Genomic DNA, 13,541 nt, shown 5'->3' on the forward strand with positions numbered 1-13,541 from the left:
AAGGAGCCATTCCTATGGGCAAGTACAGTATCAAGCACTCTAAAAATAGACAAGCGCCACATTATACTGTATGCTTAAGTTTTACTGCCTGGGCAATGAATGCCGTATTGCTTCTACTAGAAATGCATGCCAAAACCAGGTAACTGTCATGCTCAAGACTTAGCACACTCAGTTAAAAGAAAGAAAGAAAGAAAGAAAGAAAGAAAGAAAGAAAGAAAGAAAAGGTAGTGGTTAGGAGTGTGGAACAAGCTTACCAGAAACCACTATACAGTGCAATGAGAGAAATATTGCAATATGCCATTTGTAAGGGTGTTTGCCACCTACTAAACTTGGTCGCCCTGATGACCTCTATTAGGGAAGAGCAAGGGGGAGTGCAACCCTGTTGGTTCTCCTTGGCCCCTCGGCAGCTTTTGATTCCAATGACCATGGTGTTCTTCTGAAGCCACACAGAGAGCTGGGAGGTGGAAACACTATCTTGCAGTGGTTCAGCTCCTACCTTCAAGGTCGCTCCCAGAAAGTAGGACTAGGAGCTGGTTGCTCAGCAATATGGCTTTAGAGATCTATATGAAACAGCTGGGGAATACCATCCAGGGATTCAGAGTGAAGTGCGGCCAGTATGCTCACAACACACAGCTCTCTCTCCATCGGACAGAAGAGGCTGTTAAGGTGTTGGACCGTTATCTAGGGACAGTGAAGGGCTGAATGGTGACTAATAAACTGAGGCTAAATCCTGATAAGATGGAGTTACTGTGCATGGGTGGTTCCCATGTCTTGGTCATGGAATTAAGTTTATGACCTGTCCTACAGGGCTGCAGTCCCCCTGAAGGCACAGGTTCGTATTCTTGGAATACTGAATTCCCATGTGTCACTGGAGTCTCAAGGGGCTCCTGTGGCTAGGAGTACTTACCACTAGGTTGGGCTGATTCACCAGCTGCAGCCATTCCTAGATTGGGACAGCCTGGTCTCAGTTGTCCATGCTAGGTGACCTATCATCTGGACTACAGTAATGCTTCCTATGTGGGCTGCTCTTGAAGATGGTCCAAAGGCCACAGCCAGGACAGAACATGATTGCTAGCTAATAACTGGGGCAAGTCAATGGACCATGTGTCCTGGAAGCACTGCACCAGCTGTCAGCAAGCTACTGGGCTCAATTGGTATTAGTCCTAGCATACAAATCCCTAAAAGGCTGGGGATGCAAGTAAAGATGCCTTCCCGATTCTCACCATTGCAAACCCTACAAACAGCAGATGAGGCCTTGTTGGTAACACCACCACAGGGGGTTTCCAAAGTTGGTGGTCAGCAAGGATATGGCCTTTTCAGTGTTGGTTTCCCATTTGTGGAATGCCCTCCCTAACAAGGAAAGTCTGTCTCCCTCATTATTGACTTTCATGACTAAAATAGTTCCTGTTTACCCAGGCATTTGATTCTCCTGCAAGTTCAGTAGGGAGCCACCAGCAATTCACACAAAAGGAAGCTTTACTTTTTTTATTTTAAAAAGTGCATTAGGCAGACATACCTGCTCCTCAAAATGAAACGACACCCCCCTAAAATTTTGATGGTCTGTAAAATTTCAACATCTGCCTACGTTTGACTTAACTTGCAACCCTTCTTAACACGGCCAAGTGTTCCTGTGTACCCTGGATGTCTGTAAGTTCGCACAAACAGAACTCAGGTAAGTGAACAAATGTACACCTCTGTTATGTGTACCCAGCAGTCAGAAATTCTGTAAGCATAAGTGCACACACCTGGCTGATCCCGGAACAATCTGCCCGCCACCATCCCAAGGAAGATGCAAGTGTGTGAAAGGACAACTTCCTCATTAACTACCAACAGCCCCGGGTTCTGTGCAAAAGATCTGCCCTGCATCATGAAGTTAACGTCATGCCCCGAATGCCAACTGTTAGGTATGAAAACGCATCATTTCCAGACAATTCCAAGTGCTTGTGCTATCAGTAGGCATAACTATTTTATGCATGACTATATACTTCATGCCCCCACATCTGAGGGAGACAGAGTAAGTATGCCTCTGAAAACGTTTCTAAGAATCACATGTTGGGGGAGAGCGTTGTTGTACTCATGTCCATAGGCACCTGCCTGGCCACTGAGTGAAAAGGATGCTGGAACAGATGGGCATTTGGCCTGATCTAACAGAAGGGCATTTCTTATGTTTTGATGTGCACATACCCAGCTTTGAGGTTAGCAGGGTGGAATGAATGCATAGCATTTTTTACATTATATGGAAATACCCTAACAGGTTTGTTAGCCCCACAAGTTAGTCAGTGTGCCCAAGTATACTCATATAGGACAGGTGATAACAGAACTAGTGCAAAATTATATGAAACAGAAACAGGCTTGTTTCTTGAACTAAATCTGGCAGATATGAGACAGGAAAGGATGTTTTATCTTTCCACCTAACACAGACTTTCCAGACTACAGGTCTACTCACAACTCAGGCACTGACATGTTTCAATGTATATTTTTGCTGTTACACAGCTGTTTGTGTTGTGAGCTGTATTGGACACGTGAAAAAGCTACGTATAACTGAAAAAATGATAATGACAGCTGGTTACCTAACCATGAGCAGAACATAAGAACAGGAGAGAAGATGCCCTATGGATCAGATCAGTTGCCCAGCTAGTCCAGCCTCCTGTTCTCAGAGGGGGCAACTAGATGTTCCAACAGCAGGCCCACAAACATCCAGTTTCCAGCAACTGGAAGTTCTAGCTCCTTCCTCCCCAATCTATACCGCCAAACCTAATCCCCAAATTCAGGGAGGAAGATTTGCTTTGTACACAGGTATTATCAGGCTCAAGACCTGTCACCTGGCAGGGCCTTCAGTTAAAGTCAGTCACTGGCAAGACTCTCAGCCTGAGATCTTGGAGAGCTGCTGCCAGTCAGAATAAATAATACTCAGCTAGATGGGTCTGGCTCTGTATAAGACCACTTCACATATAGCAGACTAGCAAGCAGCTTAATTAAAGAGCCCTTTTTTGCTATCTGTAAGGGCAGCCATACAGTTAAGTTAATTGCGCAGAGCAAGCCATCACACAGAATGAATTAGTAACTTGAGAGAGATTTGCCACATGGATTGCCCAGTCATTCAAATGAGCTGGCACACTTTTGTACCAATCTGCAATCTGTTCACACCATCACCACCTCAGGTTTCCAGGAGATTATGCACACTACAACAGCTCCCTTTGAAAGAGGAAAGCCATGACATTTGCTGAGTGCCATACGGTGTTTGCTAGTGCAAGGTCCTCCTACTGTCTTAGAGACCACAGTGACAGCTACCAAACCACAGCAGTCACTGCAGAAATGCCCCACCTTTATGACTCAATGAGACAAGCCATGCCTGTGTTTCCCACCAAAACTCCTTCGACCGAGCCCAGCAGATACAACAGTCTTCGTCAACATCCCCCCACTCCACAACAAATGTTCTGGACTACAACTCCCATCAGCCCCAGCCAGCACAGCTAATGGAATCTGTAGTCCAAAACATCTGGGGGGGTGCCAGGTTGACCAAGAAAGGGATATGAGATAGTGAAGAGACATCGTAGACAATTGGAACACACTGCCACTTTCTACAGGTAAGCTGTAGTTTCACCGACACCAGGCCAATGCTCTACCTGAAGCGATTTCCAAGTGTCCTGGTCAGGAAAACTCCAAGTGCAAGAAGAATTAGGATGCCTCTTTAAAACTACATTGGTAAGTCATTCCCATTTACAAGCAACTGCCTAACAGCCAGGTCTACAACCATGTTATCATGTAAAGGAGGCTATGGGTAATTTTCTTTTTTACTGTTATTTTTCACCCACTCATGGAAACCCCCAGTTGTCTCCTACTCAAGGTGTTCAAAATACCCTGGGAGCCAGGTACATTTTGCTATTGGAGGTGGTCTAATTGTGACTATGTGGCGATTTCTGGGTGCCAGGTAGCGACTGAAATCTCCATTGAGCCAGTGTCATGTGCTTCTGTGTTGCCATGTGAATCATGGATCCCTTGCTGGGCATCTTAGTTCCCTATCACCAGTGCAGGGCTGAGTACAGATATATTTCACTGTGCTGCAGGCCACCCAAATGGAACTCATGCCTCTGCCTTAAAGGCAAAGGGACCCCTGACCGTTAGGTCTACTCGCAGACGGCTCTGGGGTTGCGGCACACATCTCACTCTATAGGCCAAGAGAGCCGGCATTTGTCCGCAGACAGCTTCCGGGTCATGTGGCCAGCATGACAAAGCCGCTTCTGGTGAACCAGAGCTCCGCACGGGAACACCATTTACCTTCCCGCTGGAGCAGTACCTATTTATCTACTTGCACCTGACGTGCTTTCGAACTGCTAGGTTGGCAGGAGAGCCTCTGCCTTAGTCCATAGTTAATACCTTTTCCATTGTTGTGCGTTTCACCTTCTTGCATACTGGGACAAGTGAACTGTTCTAAGAGCAAACTACAGTCAAGCAATGTAGCTGAGATCATAGAATTGTAGAACTGTAATGTTGAAAGGGACCCCAAGTGTCATCTAGTTCAACATGCTGGCAAACAGACATTCTGTTGCGGCTACTGTAACCTAGATTTAAGGCACCATTTGGCACCTAGCTTATGTATCTGAGTTAACATTGCCTACGAGGTGTATTCCCCAACAATCACTGCATCTCACATCAGCTCCACCCCCCAATCCCATCTCTCTTATACTATTCTTTCTCACCAGCTAATAAACCCACAGCCACAGCCATTGCCATCCTACTGGCCCTCTTGACCTCAACACCACCACTGCCTCCTGCATGGCCTTCCACCTTCACATGTAGCTTTGGCTACATGGTGTCACCACAAAAACAAGCTGCGCCCTACAGTCCTCTATCTGTCCTTTTCTCTCTCCCCCCCACCCCCACCACTTCAGCATGCAGTGGGGCGGGGAGAAAAAGCAACACGGGGAGGAACTTCCCTTCCTGACAGATACACCCTCTTCCCATTTCCCCCGCCCAGGCCTTGCCTCTCCCCCAGAGCCACACCCAGCCCCTTTCCTCTCTTTACTCCAACCCGGACCCTGACAGGAAGCACAAATCACTCTCCTCAAGCCACCACTACCCGATTCATCTCCCCAAAAATACAAATGCACATCTGGCTCCTCCTACTCCCCCCTCCAGCGTATCTACAACGCCTCCCCACTTTTTACTCCAGCCCAGATTCTGACAGGAAGCACAGGTAACCGCCGAAAGTGACACCTGGAGTCTTCTTTCCTCCCCGGTCCCCTCTCCCCCCCCCCACAGTGGCCGCTCCCCCAGGAGGCATCAGACCGGCCCTCCTCCCCACTTCCAGGACCCGACAGGGAGTGCGAATAACTTTTTCTCTCCCCCACCCAGCCCTGCTCCAGAACCAGATCGGGTCCTGGCTTTTATCCCCCGCCTCACCACCCCGATCCTGGCCAGAAGCACAAATAACCCCCTCGACACCACCACCCCGATTACCCTACCAGCAGCCACCGCACCTGGCTCCCCCGCCCCCGAGCTGTAACCCCTGCCTGTCCCCTTTTCACCCCAGACAGGGAGCACCAACAACTCCCCCCCTGAGCCCTCCGAGTGACACCTGTATTCTCCGCCCCCCCCGCTCCCCTCAGCAGTGGCCCCTCCCCCAAGAGGACCCAGGCCGGCCTTTCCCTCACAGGAAGCGGCTCCCCACTTCCCCACAGGAGTCGCCGTCTTCTTACCATGATGCCTCCTCGGGACGGGGCCTCTCAGCAGTGGCGGGGGGGCGGGGGCGGCTACGACGGCGGCTCTTCAGTCCCTCCGTCCGGCCTCTCCGAATTCTGAGCCAGGCCGCAGCCCTCCTCCACCGCCTCCCTTCTTCTTCTTCTTTTTGCCACTTCCGCCGTTGCCTAGCAGTAGCGCATCCGGGTCAGCGGCGCGCGAGCGCGCGAGAATAGGAACCGCCGCCGCCGCCCCTCAGCTCGTCAGCCAATCAGAAGGCGGCTCGCCGGCCATCGCCAAGTATGGAGCTGGAGGCGGCGCGCGGCGCGGGAAGGAGTGGGAGAGACCATTTTGGGTATGAATGGAAAGGGGGAGCAGGCGTAGGTTGTGGGAGGGACCATTTGGTTTAAAGAGGGGAGGGGGATCTCAGGACAAGGGGACACGAAGGGTTTGGGCGGTAGAGTCCATTGGGAGGGCTAATGAGGGGGGAGAGTGAGCGCAAAGGCGTGGGAGAGACCATTATGCTGAAGAGGGGAAGGGGAAATCCAAAGCAAGAAAGGAAGGACTTGGGAGGGAGAGACCATTTGCTAGCTGGAGCGGGAGGAGGGTTTGGGAAGGGAGAGACCAACTGGTGGGTAATAGAGAGAGGGGAAAGCATGAAATTGTGCGGGGGGGTTGACTCAAGGTGGGAAGAGCCTGTTTCCCCTTAATCTGCAACATTTACCCTGAATTTAAAGGCAAAGGGCGCCTCCCCCCACTCCCCACTGCTTGATCCCAACTAGAGGTTCAGAGAGGGTAGACTGCTCCTGAGCTTGGAGGTTCTTTTCCTAAATGTCATGGCTGTTATATTCCTTGGGGAATTCAAAACAAAATAATAATATGAGCCTGCTGGGTCACCCTAAAGAGACAATCTAGGCCCTCCTTCAGTTTTCCTACATCCTAAACCTGTGGGTTTAAGCAGGAGTGGCACTATTACAACTGTGACTGTGAATCTTGAGAAGGAGGAGACTTGACGGAGGGGCATCAACTTTCCATGCAAAGTGTCCAAGATTGGATCCCCAGCATCTCCAGGTAGGGCTGGCAACATCCCTGCCTCAAACTCTGGAGAGCTGCTGTCACTCAACAATGCTGGGCTAGATGAACCAAATGTTTGACTCAGTATGTGGCCGCTTCCTGTGTTTATAATACAGTGGTACCTCGGGTTAAGTACTTAATTAATTCCGGAGGTCCGTTCTTAACCTGAAACTGTTCTTAACCTGAAGCACCACTTTAGCTAATGGGGCCTCCTGCTGCTGCTGCGCCGCTGGAGCACAATTTCTGTTTTCATCCTGAAGCAAAGTTCTTAACCTGAAGCAATATTTCTGGGTTAGCGGAGTCTGTAACCTGAAGCGTATGTAACCTGAAGCGTATGTAACCCAAGGTACCACTGTAGTCCTAACAGGGTTGTTTAATCAGAAATTAGGGGTTGCACTCCTTCTGCAGGACCAGTTTCGTAGTTTTGGGGTGCTCCTAGAACCATCACTTGTCAGAGGCCCAGGTGACCTCAGCAGCTCAGAACACGTTTCCAACTTTGGTTGATGTGTGCGCTATGCCTGTTCCTCAACAGAGAGAGGCTTGCCATAGCAGTCCATACATTAGTAATCTCACAATTAGACTACTGTAGTTGCAATATTCATTGTGCTTCACTGCCTGATTTCTGCAAATCAAGGCACGAGAGTGAGGCGGCCAGCCAGCCTCTGCCTTGCTCCATTGGCAACTCTATATACCACCCTACCCTGTCTTCCTATTACAGTGGTACCTCGGATTAAGTACTTAATTCGTTCCGGAGGTCCGTTCTTAACCTGAAACTGTTCTTAACCTGAAGCACCACTTTAGCTAATGGGGCCTCCTGCTGCTGCCACGCCGCTGGAGCACAATTTCTGTTCTCATCCTGAAGCAAAGTTCTTAACCTGAGATTCTATTTCTTGGTTAGCGGAGTCTGTAACCTGAAGCGTATGTAACCTGAAGCGTATATAACCCGAGGTACCACTGTATGTGCTTTCCCCATAACCAGGAAGTGAGACGAGCACTGTAGAAACTGTTGCACTTTCAGCAGAATTTAAAGACATTTCCTGGACAGATAACAGAATCAGAGCTGGTGCAGTACAGTATTCGACGTGGATGGGACGGGGTACTCCGATATATTGGAGCTGTAACAGGAACCGCATGTCCCCTGGGGAGAACTGTTTCCGTTTTTCCACAGACATCACATCAAACACACGGGTTCTGCAGGCTGGAGAACTGCTTTGATCTCACTGTGAATTGTGTTACGGCAGGCTGCTTTGTGGCTGGGAGCAGAAAGGCTGCCTGCTCTCGCAGAATTGGTAAAATGCCCACTGCTATGGATGGAGGACAGCCTTTCTGTTCCTCTATTGTTCCATGGATTCACCCTGCCCCCTCTCTCGCTGCGCCTGCCTTCTGTTTTGACCTAGAGGTTTCCCTAAAATTAATCCCGGTACTGGTGCATGCTGACAGTTCTCGGTTCAAGTCTTTCCCCCTTTCTTCCGGGTTACTGATGCGCACCAGCGCATAGGGGCATGGATTAAATCACAGCTTCAGAGGAAAATGTTGATCATAAGAAACAGCTTTGCGCGAAGTCAGGCCATGTAGCTCGCTGTTGTCCAAACCAAGGATAGCCAAGGTGGTGCCCTCCAGATATCTTCCAGGTTGCTGATGTGCAACGACACATTAAGGACATGGTTTAAATCGCAGCATCAAAGAAGAATGTTGTTCATAAGAAACAGCCTTGCACAGAGTCAGGTAGAGCCATAGCTACATGGGGGCTAGCTGGGTTTTTTGCCCCTGGTGACACCTCCAGCCTGTGTGTGTGAGTACGCAAATGCGTAGGGGTGGGTGTACTAAACTGGGTCTTTGACCCGGGTGAAATAAAGCCTAGTTTCACCCCTGGAGACCATTGACCCATCTAGCTCATTACTACCCACACCAAGGGTAGACAAATTAGTCCTCCCCCCGATGTTTGTTGCACTACAATCTATGCTTGTTCCCATCATCCTTGACCGCTGAATTACCTTCTCTTTTTCCTTACCTTCCACACACACATCTCAAGGTGACGTTCAAAATGCAATAAAGACAGCTTTAAAACCGCTGGAATGAACACAGATAACCTTAAAAGCAATACAGTATAAAGAAGACACCCGTGGCAGAGACCCGTTTATCCAGCTGCGAAGGCCTGTTGGAACAGAAGTGCCTTCAGTTGTTTTTTTTTTAAATGTAGATAAAGTGATCACCTGTGGTTTCTTGGCAGGGTTGCTGTTCCACAGCAGAGGAGCAGCTACACCGAAGGCCCTGCTGTGTGTTACAGTCGAGTGGGCTCCTGAGATCTTTTTAGTTTAGAGAAAAGGCAAGCAGGAGGTGACACGATAGCATAAAATGCCTGGCACGGGGAATGCAGATACAGAGAAACTTGTCTCCCTCTCTCATAACGCTAGATCTCTTGGACACCCAGTGAAGCTGAATATCAGAAGATTCAAGACGGAGAAAAGGAAGTCCTCCTTCACGCAGCGCGTAGTTAAACAATGGAACTCACTCTCACAAGAGGCAGTGATGGTTTGTATGGTTGTAAAAGTGGATTAGACATATTCACAGGGCTGTCAGTGGATAATACCTATGTCCTCTGCCTCCACAGTTGCTGGAATACCAGTTGCTGTAAACCACAGGAGGGGAGAGCGCTCTTGTGCTCTAACCCTACCTGCCCGTTTCCCAGAGGCATCTGGTTGGCCACTGTGAGAACAAAACATGGGTGTAGCAAATATTATTGAAAAGCATTGAAAGTATTCAATTATCTGAGGTTCTCCCTGCCCCCCAGCAGAAGCTTGCCCTCCGCAACTTTGATTTCCTAAAAAAACAACTGAACAACTTTGGCTGCCCCCCTCCCAAGCCAAATCCTGGCTACGCCCATGGAACAAGATGTGGGAGAAGCGAATCAACTGGATAGCTCAGTTGGTTAGAGCATTGTGCTGATAACACCACGGTTGCAGTTTTGATCCCTGTAAGGAACAGCTGCAAAGGAGGTTGGACTACTAGATGATCCTCAGGGTCCCTCCAAACTCTTATGATTCTATGCCTAGACGAGCAATTGGCCTAATCCAGCAGGCTCCTCTTATGTTTAGGAGAGCTTATTATGTGCAAAAGAGCTTTCTGCGTTCCTGATCTTGATTACTTGGTACTCAGCGTCATCCAGCTGTCTGTGCTCATTTACCACCCTGTGAGCCTTAAGCTTTCATTCCCTCCATGCAGAGGTCTCCCCCACCCCACGTCCTACAACGCATTGCCCTAGGCGTTCACTCCATCCTCTTTCCCACCAAACAAATGTGCTCATTTCCAAACGGGCCCTGCCATAAACATCCACGTGCATGCAGCTGGTCCTCATTTCAGACCATGTTCTCTCGGAGGCTGGAGCGCGCAAACATTTTTTGGCCGGTGAACTTAAATGCAAATATTTGGGGCAAAAACGAAAAGCAGCTGTTTGATCCTTTTTATACCTCTTCTTAAGAGCAAATACAAACCCCCGCCTCCCACCACCACCACCCCTGTGCTTGTCTCTGAGCCATAAAGAGGAGGAAAACATCATTGCCTTGAACTCTGGATGTGTACTAAATAATGATTAAGGAAATGATGCTACGTGGAATAACGAATCATTCAGGAATCTCTACGGCCTTTTGAACACACATGGAGTACCACCTTCCATGAGGTGGGGGGCAGACTGAATCGAGCCAAAAGAGAAAATCCTAAGAGATTTCCCACCCCGTACCCTTGGCTTATGATTTATTTATTTTTTAAGGTATTCTGTTATAAAGGAGAATGGAGGTCCAAGATGAATCCCAGGCAGTGTCTACAAGTTCTGTCATTATGAGAGAGGGACAAAAACTTGCATGCACCTTCTCCATGTCATGACTAATTTTGTAAACTTCTATCATGTCACCTTTTCTCTAAACTAAAAATTCCCAAATGCTGCAACCGTTCTTTGTAGGGGAGTTGCTCCATCCTCCTGATCATTTTGAGCTGCCTTTTCTGAATCTTTTCCAACTCTGCAATATCCTTTTTGAGGTGACCAGAACTGTACGCTGTACTCCAAATGCAGTCACATCAATGGTCTGGCTCCATATAAAGCATCTTATTAGATTCTGTATCTCCCAGTTACAAGCATACTAACAAACATAGTCAAAGAGGTTAGCTTGATAGCGCTTAACCTGTTCGCAAAGGCACCCCATATGCATTTAATAAGGGGTACTTTGGATCGCATGGGCAGTAACAATTCCCATACACACACTTCCTCTCTCTATGTTACAGGAAAGGTGGGGCGGGGGAGGGGGGGAGATGCTGTCTTTATGAGCATTGGAAAGCATTTCATCACAGTGAGCCAGGATTTCTTATTTAAAAGGGTTTTTTAAAGTCTGTGGGGTTTGCGGCAGATCTCCCAAAAATTCACTGCATGTGGAAAGAGGCCATAACCACCGGCCTTAACAAAGGAGAGCTCTCTTTAACTCAGTAACCCCCAAATGTTAAGCTACGGGACAGGTCAGATCCACGCATGACAAGGTTTCCCGTCCGTGCTTTAAGATCAATCTCCGAGGCCCCACTGGCGGTAGATCGTAGTGCGCTCTGGTAGCCTGTAGGTTAGATTACTGCACATGGGGCTACTCCCAAAGACTGTTTGGAAACTGCAGCTAGTGCAGAAGTTATCAGATGGATTACTAACTGGGACCAGAGTTCCTTGAAAGAGGGACTGGTGGTTAAACCACTCTGGGATTTGTTGCTCATTGAGGGAAACAAGAACCCTGCTAACAAATCTCAGCACTACAGTCCCCAGGATAATTTGGGGGAAGCTGTTCCTGTTAAAGTGGTACAAGAGTGCTTTAAATGCATGGTGCGGACGTGACAGAGTGGTTAACTTGTTATTTACTAATCACTGTGAATGTGGCTTCTTTAAAAGCTTACTCACTATCATGCTATGAACCTGGTTCCCCTCTGACTCCCCTCTTGCCCTTAAAAATTCCTCTCCTTTTTCCTTATTTATTTATCAGGCTCAGCATTATGAAAAGTGCTTGTAAAAGTCATGAGATGGCGGCAGGGAGGATTTGGAAACAGCGTCATCTGATAATAAATATCCACAATTGCATCGGATGGGTTTAATTGCTGGTGTGTGTCCATGGCAACTGAACGGAGGGGGGGGGACCCTGACCTTTTGTATACATTTTTTGCTCTGCCATCAACTTTCTTTCCCAGGAGGTGGGAAATGGATTCAAGGCTGCTAATGGAAAACGTCTTCCAGACTGCTCTTTGATAGCCTGGCGACTCCCGGATTAAAAAGCAGCAGACGGAATTCACCAAAAAAAGGAAAAAAAGTCAGACTTAGGAAACAATTAGATGGGATGTTTTCCATACCTCTCAAATAGATTTTTGCACCCTGGGGAATCTAATGCATGATGACTGCCAGAGACCACGGGTGGGGGAAGAGAAGTTCTTTGGGATAATACGATCCATATTCAAGAATGAAATCATTCTCAGTGAGACTGAGAGATACATTTAAACTGGTATACTGTTGGTATATTACCACAGTTATGTCATCACACAAATCCATCTGAGAGTAGGCTGTGCTGGAAAGGGTGCAACCAGATTGGCACGAGGTTCCACATGGTGATGGTCCTGTCCTGTGGAGAGCCAGTGTGGTGTAGTGGTTAAGAGTGGTAGACTCGTAATCTGGTGAACTGGGTTCGCATCTCCGCTCCTCCACATGCAGCTGCTGGGTGACCTTGGGCTAGTCACACTTCTCTGAAGTCTCTCAGCTCCACTCACCTCACAGAGTGTTTGTTGTGGGAGAGGAAGAGAAAGGAGAAGGTTAGCCGCTTTGAGACTCCTTTGGGTAGTGATAAAGCGGGATATCAAATCCAAACTCCTCTTCTTCTTCCTGTGGTACAGGCAGTGTTGCCATGTCACATGGGGCAAGTCCCATGCCAGGTATGCATGCACCCTCATAGCCCTATCCTCCCCTTGAGCCCAGCCTGGTTTTTCTTCCTTTGTGCTTCCTCACATCACTAAGCCCTGGAGACGGAGGTTAATTGGGAGTTGGGAGGGAGCAGAAGAGCGGAACTCCCCACCATTAGAGCCTATACCATAATTTGTAGGTGGCTCCAGCCAGGCTAAAGCTTGCAAGTTGTGTCCACAGTTATTATCATCATAATTTAAAGGCTCTCTCACCTACCTGGATATTCAAGACCCTCCCTTGCCACCTGCGGGAGCTGTGGAGGAGACAGGCAAACCTGGAGACTGCAGGTCAGTCCTGAAGGTGTGGCAACCCTAGGTACAGACTTGGTGGGTCAGTGTTTGTCTGATTGGTTACTACCATCAGCAGCCAGTGAGAATAGTGTAAGACCTTGAGAACGTCTTGATATTTACAAAATATTTTTTTTTAAATGGCATGTTATTACCCTCCAATAGCAGTAATAGTTCATTGTGCATTGTGAATGCACTGACCAAAATTGTATTTTGCGTGTTCATTTTTAATTATCATGCAGTTGCAGTTTCCTTTTAATTTTGTTATTTTAATATGTTACTGGAATATATACTTTTGATTGAATAAAGAATGAATATATATTATATCATACCATATCATATCATATATTATATCTACAAAACCAAGAGGCGGGAAGGGCAATAATAATAATAATAATTTATTATTTATACCCCACCCATTCACGCACACTCCCCACCATTTCAGATACAGGTAAGAACATTCTTTGTGTATTTGTAACTTCCCTTTCATTAACACCAACAATTGCAGCTTAATTCGCACATCACTCTTC

General features: G+C 47.8%; 1 protein-coding gene and 1 long non-coding RNA gene across 4 annotated transcripts in view; one reads left to right on the forward strand and one right to left on the reverse strand.

Moving 5' to 3' along the window:
- Positions 1-5,847, reverse strand: part of CAPZB (capping actin protein of muscle Z-line subunit beta) — a 71,801-nt gene extending 65,954 nt beyond the window's left edge. The window contains exon 1 of one of the 2 annotated variants that reach the window (XM_081018005.1): positions 5,700-5,847. In XM_081018005.1, coding sequence (XP_080874131.1) covers positions 5,700-5,702 — 3 coding nt within the window. In that variant the 5' untranslated portion in view covers positions 5,703-5,847. The remainder of the gene's footprint in view (positions 1-5,699) is intronic. The other variant, XM_081018006.1, reaches the window with a different exon arrangement.
- A 126-nt stretch (positions 5,848-5,973) lies between these two features.
- LOC308483805 lies at positions 5,974-13,333 on the forward strand. 2 transcript variants are annotated; one of them, XR_013989794.1, is made up of 3 exons: positions 5,974-6,034; positions 9,168-12,404; positions 12,662-13,333. It is a non-coding gene; the product is annotated as an uncharacterized lncRNA (long non-coding RNA). The 2 variants fall into 2 exon arrangements; XR_013989795.1 differs by lacking the exon at positions 5,974-6,034 and adding an exon at positions 6,049-6,750.
- The last annotated feature ends 208 nt before the right edge of the window (positions 13,334-13,541 follow it).

The sequence above is a fragment of the Podarcis pityusensis genome (assembly GCF_964106645.2).
Source record: "Podarcis pityusensis genome assembly, chromosome: 8".
Taxonomy (NCBI): Eukaryota; Metazoa; Chordata; class Lepidosauria; order Squamata; family Lacertidae; genus Podarcis; species Podarcis pityusensis.